A 19,377-nucleotide genomic window follows, 5' to 3' on the forward strand; every position below is an offset into this window, starting at 1 on the left:
TTATAGACTTGTTTCTTCCCAAGCTTCACCCAAGCCCTGAATTCCCAACATATGATTTTCTCTAAAATACCAGCTCAGCTCCTGTTGTAAGTTGAGCTTAATACTTTGAGAGCCTTTTCCTCTCACCATTCACTTGATCATGAAACAAATAAATAGATCCGGACAATTACCACTGCATTTATTTTTTTTTGTATCAAATGCTTGTGCAGGGAAGTTTAAGCTGCTGCTACAAAAAAATAAAAAACAAGTTACAAAACATATACATATTTACATATATTACTTGTAACACATAAAAATATAAGTTATTTACAAATACTTCAACAGCACAGATACATTTTCCTTGACTGTTCACACTGAGTAAGCAGTGGGGCAAGAAAAAAAACACAACAGATTCAGATTATTTCCAAAAACTTAATGCGGTCAAGAACTAAATTGCTCAAAGTTTTGCTTGAGCAAGCTTATCCATCATTTTGATGAAAAAACATATTTTGTATGATACTTTATACAGAATTTGCTATACATAAACAGAGCAACCCTTCCTACCTTTTTATCAGATAGTAGAAGAATTTCTGCATAAGCTGAGTAAGATCAGTCACTTCACTTAAAAGTCAATGAGTGAGTTTATTAAGGTCTCGTGACGTGACACCCAGTTTGCTTTAATCAGTGAGGACCAGCTGGACTGGTAAACATCACAAGAATAGAAGACAGACAGTGCAGTTTCTCTTTGATGTATTCTGGCAACTTATCATTTTCTCCATACCTAGAGAGGCAAAGCAGCATAGAAAAAATGCAGATGCTTAAATAATTTGTTTTATTTTAAAACAATATAATTATTTCAAAACACTAGTTTTCTCACCTTTCCTGTTTTAAATATTATAAATAAATAGTGGCTGTTCTCTGGAGATCAAGTAGATGCATTTGTTATCCAGAGTTCAGCCAAATCTATGAGTACTTCTCTTTATTAAGATTACAGAAGCTAATCAGCTGTGAAGTCATTGAAAAGCTAAGTTTTAATATTTACAAACCAAAATCAGCCTTGCATTGACCATTACCTGGACTATTTTATAGCAGGAACAGACTCACCTGGTTGTCTGGCCATCTGGAGATGTGTAAGTGACAGAAGAAACACCTGCTTGGGCTACCAGCTGGGATCCATCATTAAACTGAACCCACACTGCTCCACTGGTCAGCTAATGAGAGAAGTTGCATTATGGTTTGAGGATATGAAATACAAAATTACATACCTAGAATTTTTCTAATAATTGAAGCTGAAAGTTTTTCAGAGTTGCTGAAGGTACTTCGGTATCATGGTCAGTCTTTTAAAGATAAAGATTGCATGGATACTACTTTGGAGTAAGTAGTCTCATGTAAACTTCCTAAGGTTTCAGATGCTCAGCTTTAAGTCATCCTTGTCAATGACAGTTAAAGAATTACCTTTAACTTAACCACTCCTTAAGAAATTTTGAATAGAAACAAACATAAAATAGAGGCCCATTTGTGAGAGTTCACAGCTATACACACTTTAAAGTTTATATATATAAAGCAAACTTTTTTTCTGTTAGGACAGGAAGTTTTATCTGAATTGCCAGATTTTTTAAACCTAAAGCTGCTCCCACAGAAAAGCAGAAGGAAAATGTCATTGTAAGGAAACAGGTTTTCCTGTTGTAGAGGCAGATTCATTTCTCTTGTACAGATCTTGTACATGTGTTAAAAATTCTTTGTCATGACACCTTTACATCTATATTAGTGAACAGACAACTTTAACAGTCTCAATTTTTTACTAGAGTCAAATTTAAATGACGGAAGACACTGAAATAGGCAATAATAGCCACAGAAAAATTTTGGTAACTGAAATACTAAACAATTATTTTGGTTTCTTCTACTTATGTAGTTCACCATGGTATTTATCTAAGACACTTATTTAAAAGCATCTTTCCACATACACATTTTAGATTTAAACTGTAGCAAAGCACAACTGAATGATTCCTCACAAATCAAGTTTAAAGTTAATGACTGACAAATACACATCTCAAATTTAATAGGAAAAAAGAACAGACTTCCCTCCTTTATCAGTATTAATTTCTCACCTGAGAAGCCCAACCAACATTTTTCACGAAGACAGATTTTACAAGTTGGGCTGAATTTGGACTGCATTCCGTTTGATGAACAGAGGAGCACATAGTTTCAGCAGTGTTAATCATAAATGTAGGCTTTTCATACACCACCTAGAATCCAGGGATGCACAGAATAAAGCCTTAGTATTAATCCCACTGATTATGTACCAGCTTAGTGGTCAATTACCACCTGTTCATATATACAGACAGATTTAGCTTGTATGCTTCATTTAACAGCATTACAGTATAAAATCCCCACCAGATTTTGTAGGACATCTCCCTGTACTCACAAAGGAATTGCTTTCCCTAAGTTTTCTACTTCAATTGTGGTTTTGCTGTCAGAAAACCCTGTCTAGCTTCAGCAGAACATTTTCAGCACATTAGACTATAAAGCAGCCCTCATTCAGATGACCACTCAGCTAATATTTTACAAAAGTACAGACATTGCTATTAATTGGAAACTAGAACATAAAACATCAATAGATGGGTTCTGTAGCACATACAGAATCTGTTATAGGTTTAGAGAGACAAAAGCGATGAATTAAGAATAACAGAGGATCAAACGTCGGAGATCTTTAGGACAACACCACAACTACTCCCTACAAGGAACATGTTCTACTACTCAGATACCTCCTCCCACAGTTACAGAGATGGCAGAGAAGAGGTGCTGTGCTTAGCAGTGTTTAAGATTCAGGTTCAGTGAGAAGATGCAAATCAGGGAATGCCTCAAATAGGAGAGTTTGGTCAGGAAAGAGATCAGAATCCAGATAATTACAGGAACCTGGAAGAAACAACAAGCTGTACCTCAGGATATACAGATCTAGTTCAAGTATCAAGGAAACTACAGATATAGTTCTTAAAGACTGAAGTGTTTGCTGTATGGCAAATAGAGACTGAGTTTGAATGTTGAACCCTCAACTTAAAATTCCAATGATAGGTAACCTTCAGTCAGTGTGAAAATCAATACCAGTACTGAAGCCCTAAGGAATTTTTGTTGTCAGGTTCACTTTAGTCAAGTGAAAGTTGTCAGATTCTGCACTAACGACATGAGCTACACAATCAAAGATCAGAGATGCAGACTGACGTAGATTCAACAAAGTTCAGATGATACAAACCCAGCGGGCCGAGACCCCTATATATATATATTTATTTATTTATTCCCCAGTCAGTTGAGGAAGTTTTATCAGGGCTGTGATGCAGGAACCAAAGCTTGGTGGGTCTTTTAAACAAACTAGATGAAATTGCTCACAAAGCCTCACTGGCTACACATGTGTTTTCACTTACCCTTTTTTTATATACACACTAACACTCGATTATTCCAGAACAACAGCCTCAAGGGCCCATATCCTTTGTGACTACCATTCAATATACACCACTGAGGAGCTCTCAAATCAGAGACTGTGCTGTATAAGTAATTTTCAAACTCTGTTCCTAGGAGGAATTTGTGGTAAAGTTTTGGAGTATTCTGATTTTTCCAATGATCTTAAATCCAGGTATCAAAAGTTAATTGAAATCAAAGTCAACATTTCTAGTCAATATGTTCACAAATGGCTAATAAAAGCCTAGATCCATACAAATGTAATTCCATTAGTTCAAATGAAAGAGTGATATTTGAATTCCTCCAGGAGAGTAGTTTCCATGGTATGTTTTGTGTACTTACAGGATTACAGTTTGGAGTCTGAACTGGAGTAGAACTGGCAACCTTATTTCTATCCAGTGCCACAGCTTCTCTTGAACAGTTTATATTGTCCAACAGGGGAGGTGTTACAGCCTGTGGTGATTCAGTATTGCCAGGTTTTCTGGAAAAATAATGAGAAAAACTGGGAAAAAGTCTGCCCAAAAGGGACTAAAGAAACATGTGAGGAGATGTAGCTTTTCCTTCAATTCCTTCAATTCACTACAGACTGTCCAAAGCACAGCAGTAGTCTTCTGTAGAATTGTTTTTACATGTGCTAATTGCTGGCCTGGTTTTGTCTGAATCCACAAGTGCATATTATCTCGATATCAAAGGAGGTTCTGCAGGTCGAAAATAAGGTGTTCATACATGCTATTAAGTTAATATTTGCTAATGACTGTAAGCCTCTGTTAAGCAACCTTGGCTTCTGCAAACGTTTGCTGCATAAGGCTGCTGAATGGGAATATTCAAATACTTAAGTATTTTCAAGTGAAAGATACTACCTTCCAACAATTATTGGAAAAAATGGAACACTTCCACTCCTTTTTTCTTCTTCTTCCAAAACAGCAGATTCCAAAGCAAGGCATATACGATGTCCCTGAAATTAGAAGGAGTTTAATGAAGTCTTAAATTGAGAACTGTCTAAGTATTTCGTACATGTTTAGTGTGGCAGGTGAGCCCACACAAGGAAATTTCAATGGTACTGAATCTTTCAAGTTGTATAAAGCAGCTTCATCAGTTCTATTTAATCCTTTCACCAGACAGGCAAACCTCCTTTACACACTATGAAGAATTTCCTCTCAGCCTTTGTTATTTATGAGGCATTGTTATTGTTACCTTTACATTGACATTTGCTCTTCCAAAAACATCATCCTTCCTTCTTAATAGTTCAATGAAAAATATGAAAAGCAACACTGGAAGCACATTTGTGAAAGGGAAACTGTGTGTTTAGGAAACTGCTTTGCACTAGAAAAGGTCTATGTAAAACACTTTACTTCATTTGCATGATCCATATAAACTTGTATTTCCTTCTTCAACCCTGCTTCATTTTCTCCTTTCAAAGTGAACGATTTCCCTGATTTTTCAATCACACGAGTTATACCAGCTGTCTTGTGTATCTTTGCTCCTGTAAAAAAAAAAATGTAACAACTTTTAGTGTGAATTGTACAGATTTCTGTCATTACATTCTACTCTACTAAAGCGTATCTCCATGACTGAATTACCGTAAAAGTAAAACCACTCCTACATGAGTTCTGTGTCTGGCAGAAATAAAGTGTGATGTTAATGGAATGCCCTCTATGGCCAAAGATCAATACTTAGATAGGAAAAGGCAACCAATTGCTTTCTCCTCGAGTGTCCTTGGTAAAACTATTACCTCAGTTAACAGTGGAAAGCTTGAAGATTAGGGACATGCCTTTCACTAAGCAGGTTAACTATCAAATGTAGATGCAAAGAAGAGCATATGAATAAAAACTAGGGGTAATAAATAACACCTTGGCAACATGTACTTCCTGAAGTAAGGAAATAATGAATAATCAACTAATCTACAAGTGCTAGAATAAAGGTAGAGTGGATAAAAAAAACCTATTTATAGTGCAGTATTTTCTTCAAACTAAAGTGATTGTTGTTTAGTGTTTGGCAATATTTTAGTGCAGCTCTAATATCCAACTATTTGCATAATTGCAGAAATTAATACATACCATCATAAAAACAAATTTCAACATCTGCAGTGGGGGAATTTTCCATCAACATACACTTGGCATATCTTGTATAGAACGTCACTTTAGGGGTTTTTGTTCTTACCAACTGCACAAACTTGGCTGCATACTGGTATTTTTTCCAGTACTTTTCTAAAAAAGAAAATTTAAAAACTGTTTTTAAGAGTTAGCAGATTAAACACTGTGCACCAGCTTGAAGATAAGTAATTTAAAATATGTATTTGATAGCTGAAGTTTCTGAGTAATATTTAAGTTCTTGACACAAGTATGTTCAAAGAAACTCACTTCTACCAACAGCTCCCAGTATGAACGAGGAAAAGATTATGAGAGCTTTAATTTTAGTGCACTACATTGTAAAGGGGCGACTCCTTAGAACTTCCATATAAAAGACATTAAAACCTCTGGATTTACACTTTCTTGTGAAGTTTCAAAACAGTTTCCAGTTAAACTGTAGTTTGAATCTTATTCTAAAAGGAGTTTTACTTCACAATTATCTGAAAAGTAGTGGCTAAAAGCTATAAAGTCTCAAGGTTCACTTAAAATATCACATTAATCGTCGTAATTTTAAAATAAATTTCAGGTTACCTGGCAAGTTGTCAAAATTATATATGCAGGTGCCTTCACAAGAAGCAGGAGGTTTGTCATCAAGAAGGAAACCTCTTCCTTCATTTGGATGATAAACTGCAATCTACAAAAAGGGAACAAAAACTGTGTTTAGTTGCCACTTACTACAGCACTCTGTACTTTTAACAGATATAGAAATAAGTCACAGTTTAATTAATTACCATGATTTACCATGAACACTCTATTTCTCTAGGTAATTACTTAACAGCAGCACTTTTTCAACAATACTTCACTTATTCCAAAAGTCAAGCCCAGTTTTGCTCTGAAATAATTGCTTGCTCCCTGTATTTGCATGGCTGTTTACAAATATAGTTTACAAAAAAGTTTACAGCTGTGCATATATGAACATTGGATTTCAAAACAAATAATCACTTAAATAAAAAACAAACCCTCTGAATGAACTATAAGCCCTTTATATATCTCTGAAGAAATCCAAAACATACTCACCACATTTCCATCACAAGATATTCTGAGAACTTCTTTCACAAGTTCCTGTGAATGGTGTTCTTTCAGAAACTCCATACACACTTCCCCAGTATCTAGAATGCTCACCTAAAACGTATTAAATATACAAGTAAAACAAAAAGACCGTTACTTTCTGGAAAGGCAAGATACCACTTTTTTCCACAAATGCTTTAAAAAAATGCTTTTCTTTTTCCTTGAATGCATTGCAAACTTATAAATGCTTCTTACAGTAACTTTTGTTAATAGTGCTATTAAAATAGAGCGCTTCACCATGACTGAAGAGTGTCAGCCTGGTCACTGAGGGTGTGGCTTCTTAAGTGACAAATCAAACACAGACAGGTCAGCTGTATTAACTTGTAAGTATTCTATATGCCAAAACTAAGATGCATCTTACTAATATAACTTTGAATTAAATTATTACAAATTAAGTTTCCTAAAACCAAATGATTCTAGTTTACCAAGTGATTTTTAAGAGACAGTTGCACTATATTTAATATTTCAATTGTTCCCATTTTAAGAACATACCACTGCATTTTTTGTTTTTTGCCTGATTGGTTTCAGCCTGCGAGCGTTGAGAGGTGACACAATACTTCGCAGTGCAGGTTTCTGGGGTGCTGGTGGTTCTTGGCCCCACATTTGGGTTTGTTCTGAAGTTGACCAAAGGCCACATGTGGGAGATGGCTGAAACTCCTCAGATTTGCAGAGAACTCCAGGGATGCATTTCTTTGGGTTTTTCTGGTTTAAAGAATGTGGACAGTCGACAGATGCATCATGATTCCTTATATCTTTTAAGGTGTTCCATGCATTTCTTGGTGCATCTTGCTGCACATCCAGATGATACCGAAACCCTCCATGTGCATTACTGTTGCCAGTTAGGTCTGCAGGTGGTCTCAGAGGAACTGAAAGCATCATGAAGGTACATTGTAGATTCAAAGAGTCACAGCCAGAAGGAAAAAATGCTATTATGGTTTTAAAAGCTTTTCAAAAGATCATCTTAGAAGGCTTTATTTAAGTGAAGAATGGGATTCCTCAGTCCAAATTATCAGGCTATGACTTGAGTACCAATCAACACCACTGCTAATAAAATTCCAGCACTACTTAAAAAAAGCTGCTACTAGATTTCATTTACGATGGTCTTTAGTCTTCATATATCAATTTTTAAAAACCATTTATAAACAAAATACTAAGATTTCAAATAGATTCTTAAACAAGAATTACTTTAATCTGTTGAAAGACAGCTTACTTACCATTCAGATAAGCACTAGTAACAAGCATCATTCATGTTGTAGGTTATCTAACTAATGTTTTATCATCAGGGGTTTTAGTACTCAAGATGTTAAATGCATACTCCAAATCTGTTGTTTTATTTCTAGACCAAAACCTATTTTTATCTTTAATCTTCCTATAAGTGCTTTCCTAGTTTTGATATTTAAGTCCTTGATCAACTGTCACCTCACCCACGAAACTACTGCACTCCTCCTGCCATGTGGCTGAACAGTTGAGAAGGGACAAAAGTGAAACAGGATTATTCAGACCATATGTCATCCGATTCGAATTCCCTGCAGACAGGAAAGGAACGAGTCCAGTAATATCAAAGCAAAAAGGCCAGAATAGACTTGTGGTTTATTTTAATGATTAAATTACATTATTTGCAAACGATGTAACGATGCGTGACAAACAACACCTCCTTCCCTTCTGTCTCTTTTGTCCTTTCCTCCACCTCTCCTTCTGCAGCCTCTTATCTTTCTCAGTCACTGAGGTCTCATCTTTTCTTAAGGTGTATTTGCACGTGTAAATTAACGGGGCTTTCAAGTCACCTGCTAATCTTTTGTCATGTATTTACACTTACACATTTTGGGTGACAACCGAATAATTACGGCAGGTTCTAGAATTCTGTTTTCCTCTTTTGTTTTTGCTAAAATACTAATAGAAAATAAGAATTTCGTTTTAGGAAACTAAGTATTCAATTCAATGTACAAAGAAATAAAATACAGAAAACCCCACAAAAACTGTTACAAGTCACTACTACAACTTGAGTGCAAAAATACATAACTGATAAGGAACACACCATTTTTTTGCATGCTTCCAAGCCACTGCTGCATTGTCTCAGCCTGGGACTTCTGCTCTAATAAACCAACCTGGGGCTTCATCGGGCAGAGATAATTCGAGCTGCAAAATAAAAGTTACACATGTAATCAAGATTACATCAAAAACACTTGCACAACGAAAGGTATAATGTTACAGCTGCAGAAAGCACAACACTCTTAGAACATTTAAGAAATGCAGGTAGCATTTTGTAGCTCTAAGCAGCATAGAACATGCTTCTTTTCCAGGGGAATGTTCATTGGGTAAAGCATAAAAAAATAAAACATTGTTTCCAAATGGAGTGAAAAGTTATTACTAATTTTTAGCACAAATTTAAGCCTGTTAGCACTCGCTCTTGGAGCAGACAAAAAGAGCTATTGATAATGCTGCCAGCAGTGGCTGCTCTTACATCTAGCTCTTAATTCACAGTATAGAAAACAGCCTTGGAGAAGATAGTGATGACATGACACCCACGACCCCAGTGGATCTCATTCAGCATAACACATACGCAGCTGAAAGATGTAGCCAATCCCACCACCTAAAACAATTTGAATTTATATAAAATACAGTCAATCCAAAAAATTATAAAGATTTTTTTTTACCAGTTTTTTAGCTAACGTATATATTAGACCTGTGTAGTCACAGGTGAACTCAAGCTGTTGAAGGATAAAGAACACATATAAAACTACGTACTGCAGAGTCACTTATCTGTTGTAAATTCACACTAAGCTCCTGTAAGGTTTTTTATCTCTGTAGCCTATTCCTTGTCTGCACTTTCTTTTAGTGATGATCCCTACTCTACCATTGGCAAGGACTCAGTTATCACCAAAAACACTCCAAAACGACATTAAATAAATTTTGAATTTAAGTCTTAGGACCTCACATTTAAGATTGCTGTACAGGTTAACTATGTAAGAGGCTTTCCTATAATCAATTATGTAAAAAAAGTAGTAACCATTCAGTTAATCTCCACACTCACATTGATACTCTCTCATGTTTACATTAAGCATGGGTTTATGAAATGATAGGGAGGAAAATTAAGCATTAACATTTGCATAAATTTTTTGATTCAGACATTTCTCAAACTAGAAAGAATGCACATGGCCCACTGAACTTGTTGAACAGAGCCTTATGTCAAACATTTGGGAGTTGTCAAGAAAACCCTCTTACTCCATTTACTTTTTCTAAGGGAAAAGTGTTAGTTTGTCTTTTCCCTGAACTGATTTGCAAAGAGAAAAACATATGAAACGATGCCACTTCCTGATGTGGAGAGAAATGCAAGAACTAAGATATGAAAGTCCTTATATTAAAGTAGAAAATGGTTCTTTGATATTCTTCTAATGGAAAATGTATAGAAAGAAGCCAGGATTTTTACCCAGCAGCTACAACTAAGTACAGAACTAAATTTCAGATAATTATCTTTGAGTGAGTGACACTTTACTTTCTGGTACACCACTTCTTTAATCTATTGCCTAATCTTCACTTAATTTTTTCTTTTATCTTCTGTAAGCATAACAGAAAAAAACCCACAAGAGATCAGCAAGTAAAAATGTTGGTAATTACATTTTAAATGCCTTCTACCCTGTCTGTCTCTTCTACAAAGAATAATTTAGCAAGGCTCTCTACTAGGATTGCTGTGGGGAAAGAAATACTTAACTTGCTGCACATGGAAAGAAGTCAATAATACAGTATTACCAGCTCTAAATAGATCAGTAATAAAAACTGATTCTTACTGTGGTTGATCTTTTACAGGTGGAGATATTTGCCCTTCAAAAGAACCAGAACTACTAGAAGTCTTCTCCTTAAACATTTCTCCTATATCAGTGTAGCTGTTGGCAGGTGAAAAGTATTCCACATTTTCCCTTGTTCCTACTTTAGGCTTGGAAAGCACTTCCATAGAGTGACATCGATCAACGATATTCGATATGCCTTGAGTCTGACTGTGGGATGTGCCAGACCTGTCTGAGGAGTGGGCTCGTCGGAGGTAGCGTGAATGGGGTCTCTCTTCTCCAGGCTGAGTGGTTCTTCCCCTGCCGGTTACACCAACTTCCTTTCCCTGAATTCCCCACTGATGAAAAGAGCCACTTCCATCTCCCGATGATTTATTACCAGAATTCTTGTTTTTAGGAAAAAAAGTAATTTTATTTGGGAGTGGCTGTCCAACTAACAGCTTCTTCTTTTCCTTCAAATAACCACTGGTACTGATGCTGGAAGAGCCTGTGAAGGTTGTAGAGATGGTAGCATTTCCGCTGTCCATGGAATCTTCTGAAGTTCCCAAATCTTTACTCTGTGCAGAGCTCGACCTGGACATAAAAGGATGATCCAACACTGAGGAAAGGCTCAAACGATCTGCTGGATTTTTGCGGAGTAACCTGTGTATAAGGTCTTGTGCCTCTCTTGACAAAAAGGCTGGCATTTCATAATCTGCCAATACTACTTTATTCAGCGTGTTCTTGACCGTGTCCGTGTCAAAAGGTGGCTTTCCAATAAGAAGAGTGTAAAACATACAACCCAAAGACCACACATCAGATTCAAGTCCATGTGGACTCCTCGTGGCTATCTCTGGAGAAATGTAATTTGGAGTTCCACACATGGTGTAATGCTTTTCATGAGGCATTTTCAGTTGAGTTGCGAGTCCAAAATCAGCAATCTTGACATTCATGTTATTGGTGAGTAAGATATTAGAAAGGGTGAGGTCTCGGTGCAGTATTCCATGAGAATGAAGATACAGCATACCTGTGATAATCTGATGCAAGAAGTGTCGGGCTGTCAAAACACAAAACCAGATGTTTTAGTCTTATAACTGAAATCACAGCTCTGAAAATAACTTTAAGTCTACTATTGCTCTTTTCCTAATAAAAAGAACATTACAACGATGTTGTCATGCTACTGAGACTGTAATTAACTTTCTGCTTTCTACAGTTAAGCAGAGTTGGCATGACTATGTTCTACACTAATGAAAAACTTGTATAATGCAGTAACTAGATTTGTGCCTTTGCTAATAGAATAAAGGAAACAGGACTGGAAATATTTTCAATTGGCCTAAACTTTCTTACATTAGGTTCTTAACAATTAAAAAAAAGCATGTAAGTTCATGATATTGGTACAGCCTTTGTGTTCTATTACACTAGAAATTCAGTGAATATTCAAGAGTTATAGCTTACAGCAGGAATAACAAAACCACATCCAGCCTGAAAGAGCATAGTTTATTGTGATGTTGCAATTACAGCAATTTTAAGAATCATTCTTTCTAGAGCAAACAATTTACAGCCTTCTTTCTTCTCTTAACAGAGGGCAAAGAATGGTGAGTAACAAATATCAGAAGAAACCACTCCTCTAAGGAAGAGGCTGCTTTATCCAGGTCAGTGTTTATCTGCTTTTAGAAGTAAGGTACCATCAGATGATCCCTTTTTTAAGGAACAGATATGAGTTAAAGAGATGATGCCTGTAGAGCAGTACCCCTTTAATCCAGTCTTGTGATATGGGTTCCAAAAAATCCATGTCTATATTAGTTTCACAGAATTAGATTAGAAACTGATAGAGAAGCAGGTAAACTGGAAGAACTGTGCAAGAGCTGAGCAGTGAGGTAAGGCTGGAAGCAATAGAGGCAATAACCACTGAATCCAAACAGGCTAAAACCAGAACAGCTTGTTTGGCTGTTCTCAGCTGTGCCCTCAAACATTATCCACTGCAGTTTGCTTTGCTGTATTTTTTTTTAATTGTACTGTTCAGGTTAGGATTTCAGTGGTCCATGTTCTAACTGAAATCCTTCCTCTCTCAACTGCAAGAAAATGAAATTGGTAAATTCTTAAGCAAATTAATCTTTTTTGCAAGACTTCTTTCTCAAAACACTATTCGGAAGAGTAACAACCAATTTAAAAACGTTTTAGCATTACTTTGACAATATCTCTCACTGAAAGATAGGATTTTCAGTGCTTTCTGTAAGAAACTGCAATAAAACCACAGTAGAATTTTTCCTCAGCTGTCAGTCACTCAATTTCCAGATGGAGTGTCAGATTGGATACTTCCTTGCTAACTCAGTCCTTAAGCAACACAAGTAACTGCACTACCTTCATTTCTACACACAGCTTGGAACACAGTCAATATTTCTAAGAACACTACCTAAGGCAAACGATAACCCTGAAAGCTCTGTAACTGGTGACATATAATACAGAAGAGGTACAACACAAAGAAAGTAAATCTGTGGATGTGAAGGTTCCAGTTTTCCTCTGTGGAGCTTCCCAGTCTTGACTTACACTTCAACATAATTCTATACACAAAGGCAAGCTCTACCTTTTATATACCTCTGCCTTCTAAATTCACTTTCTGTTTTCTTTATAACCCAAACAGCACAAACAGAAACAAAGTATTCAGAAATACAACTGAATATATGTACCATAATAATTCATCTCTGGATTAGCACTTACCACAAGACTTTAAGCTACAGAAACTGTTATGATAGTTTTAAATACTCTTCTTAAATATTTATTGGGTGAGCCAAAATGCAAACAGTTAGTGCAAAGAGCTGCACAAAACAAAAAATCCCACCTTCATCTTCTGAAAAGGGTTTCTTTCTATTCTTTATGTATCTGCTCATTTCACCATTGTGGCACATCTCAAGTATCAAGTATACGTAGTTGCTATCTTCAAAATAGTTATAAAGCTGGAACATAAACCGAGGAAAAATAAATCAAAATACATTTTGTAGACTATACAACAAGTCACACATACAGGTCTCTGTACAAACCCCGCAATTCTTACCTCGAGTATAGACGGATGCTTTAGCTGACAATGTATTTTCACCTCATTCTGAACCCTCTGTACCATTCCAACTTTGTGCATGGCTTTTTTATCTATCTGTAAATGGACCACAGAATATTTTTCAAGCACTGCAACACTGACTACATACTAATTGTACTTGGTTGTACTACCCCTTCCAGGATAGAAACCCAATCCAAATACCCGTTATATACAAAAAAACAACTCAAATATCGATGCCCAACTGCATAACCCCAACCTGTTGCAACTTGAGTCCAGTCTCCTGGGAGACAGACGCTTCCTTGGCTGGCTGCCTTACCATTTTGATGGCCACTTCTAGACCGGTTTTCAGGGATACTGCTCTGTAGACCCCAGCGAAGGACCCCTTCCCCAGGAGGTTCCCCACCTTGAAGTCCTGCAACGCGAACAAACAGCGCCGTCAGTGAAGCTGCGGAGCGCCTCTCCCCACGCGGACCCTCCCACCGCACCTGCCCCCCGAGGTCGGACAAACCCTGTGGCGCCCCCGGGGGTTACCTGGACGGAGCTCTCCTGGGAACGGCGGCGGGGGCCGGCGGGGCCGCGCAGCCATCCGCGCCGCATCCTCCTGCCCACTCCGCGCTCACGGCTCGACTGCCGCCGGCGCTGCCCGGGGCCGCCTTCCCGCCGCGCCTCCCGCCGCTCCCGGAGCATGGGACACACCCGCCGCCGGCTGCCATGGCAGCGGCTGCCCCCAAGACACACGTGAGGACGGGGCGAAGGCGCGGGAGGAGCCGCGCTCCCGCAAACACCCGCCGGGAGAGGGTGGAGCCCCCGCCCGGCCCCTCCGCGCCCCGCGGCCCCGGCACACGGCGAGAGGGCCCGCGCTCCGCACCTCTATCCTCTCGCCTATGCAGGTCGCCATGGCGCCGGCCGCTCTCCCCCTGGTCCTGCTACCGGTTGTGCCGAGGGCCTGTTGTGCCGCGGTTGCTCATCACGGTGCCCCGGGCCGCCCGCCCCGGCGCAGCCCCGCTCGCTCCCGGGCTCCGCGGCGGCCCTTCCACGCCCCCGCCGCCGACATTTTGAAAAGTCGCGCCGTTACCCCCCGGCCCCGCCCCGTCCCGGGACGAGGCTGCGTCTGACGCAATCGCGTCACGCAAGCGGCGCGCGCGGGCGGGACCGGGAAGTGCTGCCGCGCGTGCGCGAGGCGGCGCGTGACCGTTTTCCCCTTTCACAGAGGAGCTGTTGCGGCGCGTGAGCGCTGTGAGGGGAGCGCGCGGCGGTGGCGAGAGCGCGCCATGGCCTCAGCCCAGCTACGTGTGTCACCTCAGTCCTTTGTGCCACCTCAGTCCTGTGGAGGTGGGTTGACCCTGGCTGGACGCCAGGTGCCCACCAAAGCTGCTCTGTCACTTGCTTCTCAGCTGGGCAGGGATGAGAAAATATAAAGAAGGACTCATGGGTCGAAATAAGGACAGAGAGAGATCAGTTACTGCCATAGGCAAAACAAACTTGACTTGAGGGGAAAAAGTAATTTATTACCAATCGAATCAGAGTAACATAATGAGAAATAAAACCAACCTTTAAACATCTTCACCCCTCCTTCCCGGGCTCTACCTCCTCCCCCTGAGTGGTGCAGGGAGACAGGGAATGGGGTTCCAATCAGTTCACCACAGGTTGTTTCTGCCACTGCTCAGGGAGAAGAGTCCTTCCTCTGCTCCACCGTGGGGTCCTTCCCATTGTTACCATAAATCGGCAGTAAGAAACCCCTAAAACTCAATTTGTGAGCATTACTGGGCAGGCATTTTTTTATTATCAGCTCTGGACACATAGGAGGATTGCTCCTCTAATCGTGTGTGTGTCCCGTTCTCGGCTCCTCCACAGCCTGCAAGTGGATTTCTGCACTCCCGTTGTGAAAACCCACCCTTAAGGGGAAGGACCTTCACGGGCTGCAGGGGCACAGCTGCTTCATCGTGGTCTGCATTGCGGGCTGCAGGGGAACCTGCTCTGGTACCTGGAGCACCTCCTCCCCCTCCTTCTCCATTGACCTTGGTGTCTGCAGAGCTGTTCTTCACACACATTCTCACTCCACTCTTCTCTGGCTGCAATTACATCTGCACAATAACTTCCCCCTCCCCTTCTTAAATATGTTATCACAGAGGAGTTACCACTGTTTCTGATTGGCCCAGTCTTGGTCAGCGGCTCTCATTCATCCTGGAGTCGGGGGGCAGTGGCTCTGTTGTTGGACATGGGGGAAAGCTTCTGGCAGATTCTCACAGGCACTACCCCTGTTAGCTCCCACACTACCAAAACCTGCTCATACAAACCCAATACACCTGTATGTCAGCTCAGCCCTGTGCATCACCTCAGCCCTGTGCATCACCTTGACCTGGTGGCAGAAAAATGATCACTTCTGACAGTCCTACATGCTTCCAGGTATCTCTCTTCAGGTTTAGGGGTTACGGTTAGGATTAGGATTAGGGTTAGGGGGTAGGGTTAGGATATTAGGGTTTAGGGCTAGGGTTTGGGTTAGGGCTAGGGTTAGGATTTAGGGTTAGGGTTAGGGTAAAGGTGCTTTTATGCCTGGAAAAAGGCATCTTTCCCAGAGACAGTTTTAGATGTTTTCTCCTCCTGCCTTCTAGAGGCACTGACTCCCTGGCACAAGAGAAGATAAGTTCTTGCACACATGTCTGAAGGCACCCCAGTTGGGGAGCCAGCGATGATAAAAATCCTGAGAAGAACAGAGGGTGTGTCTCTTTCTTAGGCCCAGTGCAGTTTTGTGCTGAGACATTAAGTGTTCCCAACTTTGGAAATAAATTCTCGGAAATCCTTTCACTGCCTGGTATTTTGGGGGTACCTGCTTGCATTTGACCCTTACAGGCAGGAGTGCAAAATGGGAGCAAGAGGGATGGTGGGGCAGCAGCACCCACAGGTGGGAAGATGTGAGACGAGGCTGTGCGAGGGGAAAAGCACCCTATATTTCCTTTTCATTACATTGTAGAACTGCCTGATAAGTCAGCTTTTTCCATATGTGACTTTAAAACTATTGAGTGACATTTTTCTCTTGTGTTTTATCTAAAATATATGGTAAAACAAATTCCTGTAGCTATGAACAGGGAATCTCACGTGTCCCTTGGCACCTTCATTTAGCTTCTGTTTATTGTTATAGTAGCAATCAGACCTGGTCAAGAGCACTTCCATGGCTAATGTGAAACAAAGCAACACAGTTGTAACAAAGTTGTTTTTATGAGCTAGTAGCCTTTGCTTGACGAATTTTCTTTCTGTAGTTAAGGTGAATTCAAAATGTGAGGGAACATCTTCAAACCCCATTACCTCACCAGTTTGTTTACATTCTTATGAGCTTTTCTATTCCTAGCTGCTCTACTAAATATGAAATTCATCTTGGGGCAAGTATGGCCTCAAACAGTATTTAGACTCAACCCCTATAGTGAACTGCTGCGGGTCCCTTGCGCAGAACAAACTTTCCCCAGTTTTTGAGGATATATTTGCTTTTCCATTTCTTATTTTTCAACTGGTGGTTCACTTGTGTTTTTATTTCTTGCTTGACGTTCAGATGCAGTGCTGTTTACACTGCCTGAAGCAGATGCGGCTACTTGTTTCCACCCTCTGTTTCTTCCTTTGTTGTGTGGTAGGATGATCATGTGGCTACACAGTGAACCAGATCAAGGAATTGATTTGGGCTGGGAAAAAGACTTTTATTTTTGTTGGTTTCTTCTTTATTAGTCTACCCTCTGTATCACCCCACCTCATAAACATCTTGCTGGCTCCTTCTGTACCAGGGGAGTGCTCCCGAAGAGTTATTCTGGCTAGGGCAGACATCCAGGATGCAAGGAGGAGGTGCGCTGATTTAGCACTTCACCTTCTCCAGTGTTTGCCAGCTTGTGGCTATAAACTTAAACAGTTCCACCACTGCTTGCCTGCTTTTGTTGTCAGGATAAAATACAGAGGTGACTGCACTTTCTCCTTCAGAGAAGGAGGCTCTCGGGAAAGTGCATGCAGTTATGCACTCCTTAATCCATGTAAAATGACTTGTGAATAAGTGTATGTGTCAATTGCTGAGAATCCTTAAAGGTAAAATGCAAGCTGTGTGATTAAATAGAACTGGTTTGTCAAGTTGTGCAATATTAACAGTGATCACTGGTTTGAGTAACTAGGGTGGAGGATTAGCAAAAATAAGACTTTCAATTTAATTTCAAGGCTAGATTTTCAACCTGAACAGCGATAAGAAAAGTTCTGTGAGTGAATTCATGTGCCAAAAGTATGACTGATACATACTGACATTGGGGGCAAACTAAATAACTAAGAGCATACAAAATATGCTGCATTACTATACAGAGGACAAAATTTTTAGGTAGGGATTATTCCTTTTTATATTAGCTACCACAGCTGGAAAAGTATATGTGCTTTAGGGCACAGGCACGGAATTCTCTTAAGTTCTGTTGTGTAGCGCGTAGCATATTTGGGGTTGCATAGTAGTTGGGAGGTTATAAATAGGAAGCCTTCAGAAGATGATCATATTTCTAGCATAAGATTGGGAGGTAGATGTCAATGTCTAGTTTGGCTTCTTTTTCTTTCATGTCTCCCCATTAAAAGGGGAGCCAGAGTCTTTGGACTTTCAGTGAGTAGCTGCTCCTCCACTAATTGTCAAGCCAGCAACATGCAATGAATTAATTCTTTCCTCTGTCTGATCAAAAAGAAACTCAAATACTGTTCTGTTGTTGAGTTGAATTTATGACTGCAGGGGTCAGCATCTGCTGTAAGCAGAGCTTGTGAGACAAAACTACTGATGTAACAAATCCCTTGCTAACTCTTTCTATCAGAGAGAGCACAGATATCTAATCTTATTTTCAATGCTTAAGTGTTGAAAGAAATGCTATCTTAAAGTCTTCTTTAAGTAATTTTAAGAGAGTAATAGGACTCCCTTAAAACAGGGCCTGCCAACCTTCTTTCAACTTTTTTGCATGAACAAAATGTGAAGATTTAGTGTCCTTCATCAGTGGAGAAGCCTGATTAGCAACAAAAGTAAAAAGGAGCTGAGTACGGAGGATGATGAAAAGCAAAACTAAATTACTCGGAACACAGAAATTGGGAGAAAGAGGGGAAGTCATCCTCCCTTCCTGCCATTCTGCCTCATTCAGAGGACACCATAAAGTTCTAAAGCTGGTGGAACTCTACCAGTCTTCCCCAGAGCGTAAGGGAGCGACCACAGATTTTTGAGTAGAAGGTGAGCAAGAACTGCCCAAAGTGCTGTAGTCTGCAGCAGTGGTGATGGTTTAGCCTTTGCTGGTGCATTGTGTCTTAGACACAGTATTAGGTAGTAAAAATAACTGAACTGAGCTGATGTCGGTATTGATTTCCAACAATGAGACAACTGCGCCAGAGGACAAACAAGGACTATATATATGTATATATGTATATATGTATATATATGCGCGGGATGTAGGCGAACGTGAAATAGGTGTTACATAAAAATAGTATGGAATAAGGGGTGGAGAATGTGGTAGTTTGGTCTGGGCCTTCCTTGGTGACCAGGTTGTAACCAAGGAAGTGCCCAGCTTTACCCGATATTCCCTACGATTTTTACGTAAGCCGAGGTATAAGAAGAAGGGAGGAAAGGCCTTCGCTCTCTTTCCTTCCGGCGGCTTTGGAGGTGCAGGTTTCCCTGCTATTGAGTCTGTCGGCTTGGAGAGTGAGGCCTGGTAAGGCCTTGCTGACCTTGGGAGATGGAGGTTGCTGGCGATCGTTCCAGAGCGACTTTCTGTTGTCCCAAGGAGAGTAGTAAGATATTCTTTGCTAATTCTTTTAGTTGATAGACCTTGGGCTAGTGATTGGGATATATATATATATATATATATATATATTTTATTTTGGTTTTGTTCTTCCCTTTCCCTTTCCCTTTCCCTTTCCCTTTCCCTTTCCCTTTCCCTTTCCCTTTCCCTTTCCC

The 19,377-nt window shown here is 40.0% G+C and overlaps 1 protein-coding gene across 1 annotated transcript; it reads right to left on the reverse strand.

Annotated features, from left to right (window-relative positions):
- Positions 1-157: 157 nt before the first annotated feature.
- Positions 158-14,522, reverse strand: PLK4 (polo like kinase 4). Its single transcript, XM_027689991.1, has 16 exons — positions 14,311-14,522; positions 13,759-13,854; positions 13,443-13,538; positions 13,230-13,344; positions 10,415-11,447; positions 8,665-8,765; positions 7,122-7,495; positions 6,579-6,683; positions 6,093-6,195; positions 5,490-5,639; positions 4,785-4,915; positions 4,293-4,387; positions 3,775-3,913; positions 2,088-2,225; positions 1,084-1,190; positions 158-760 (listed from the first exon to the last, which is right to left on the reverse strand). The coding sequence occupies exons 1-16, from the start codon at positions 14,338-14,340 to the stop codon at positions 661-663; spliced, it is 2,913 nt and encodes a 970-aa protein (XP_027545792.1). The 5' UTR covers positions 14,341-14,522; the 3' UTR covers positions 158-660.
- Positions 14,523-19,377: the final 4,855 nt, after the last annotated feature.

The sequence above is a fragment of the Neopelma chrysocephalum genome, unplaced genomic scaffold (genome assembly GCF_003984885.1).
Source record: "Neopelma chrysocephalum unplaced genomic scaffold, ASM398488v2 Primary Assembly neopelma1_79, whole genome shotgun sequence".
Classification (NCBI taxonomy): Eukaryota; Metazoa; Chordata; class Aves; order Passeriformes; family Pipridae; genus Neopelma; species Neopelma chrysocephalum.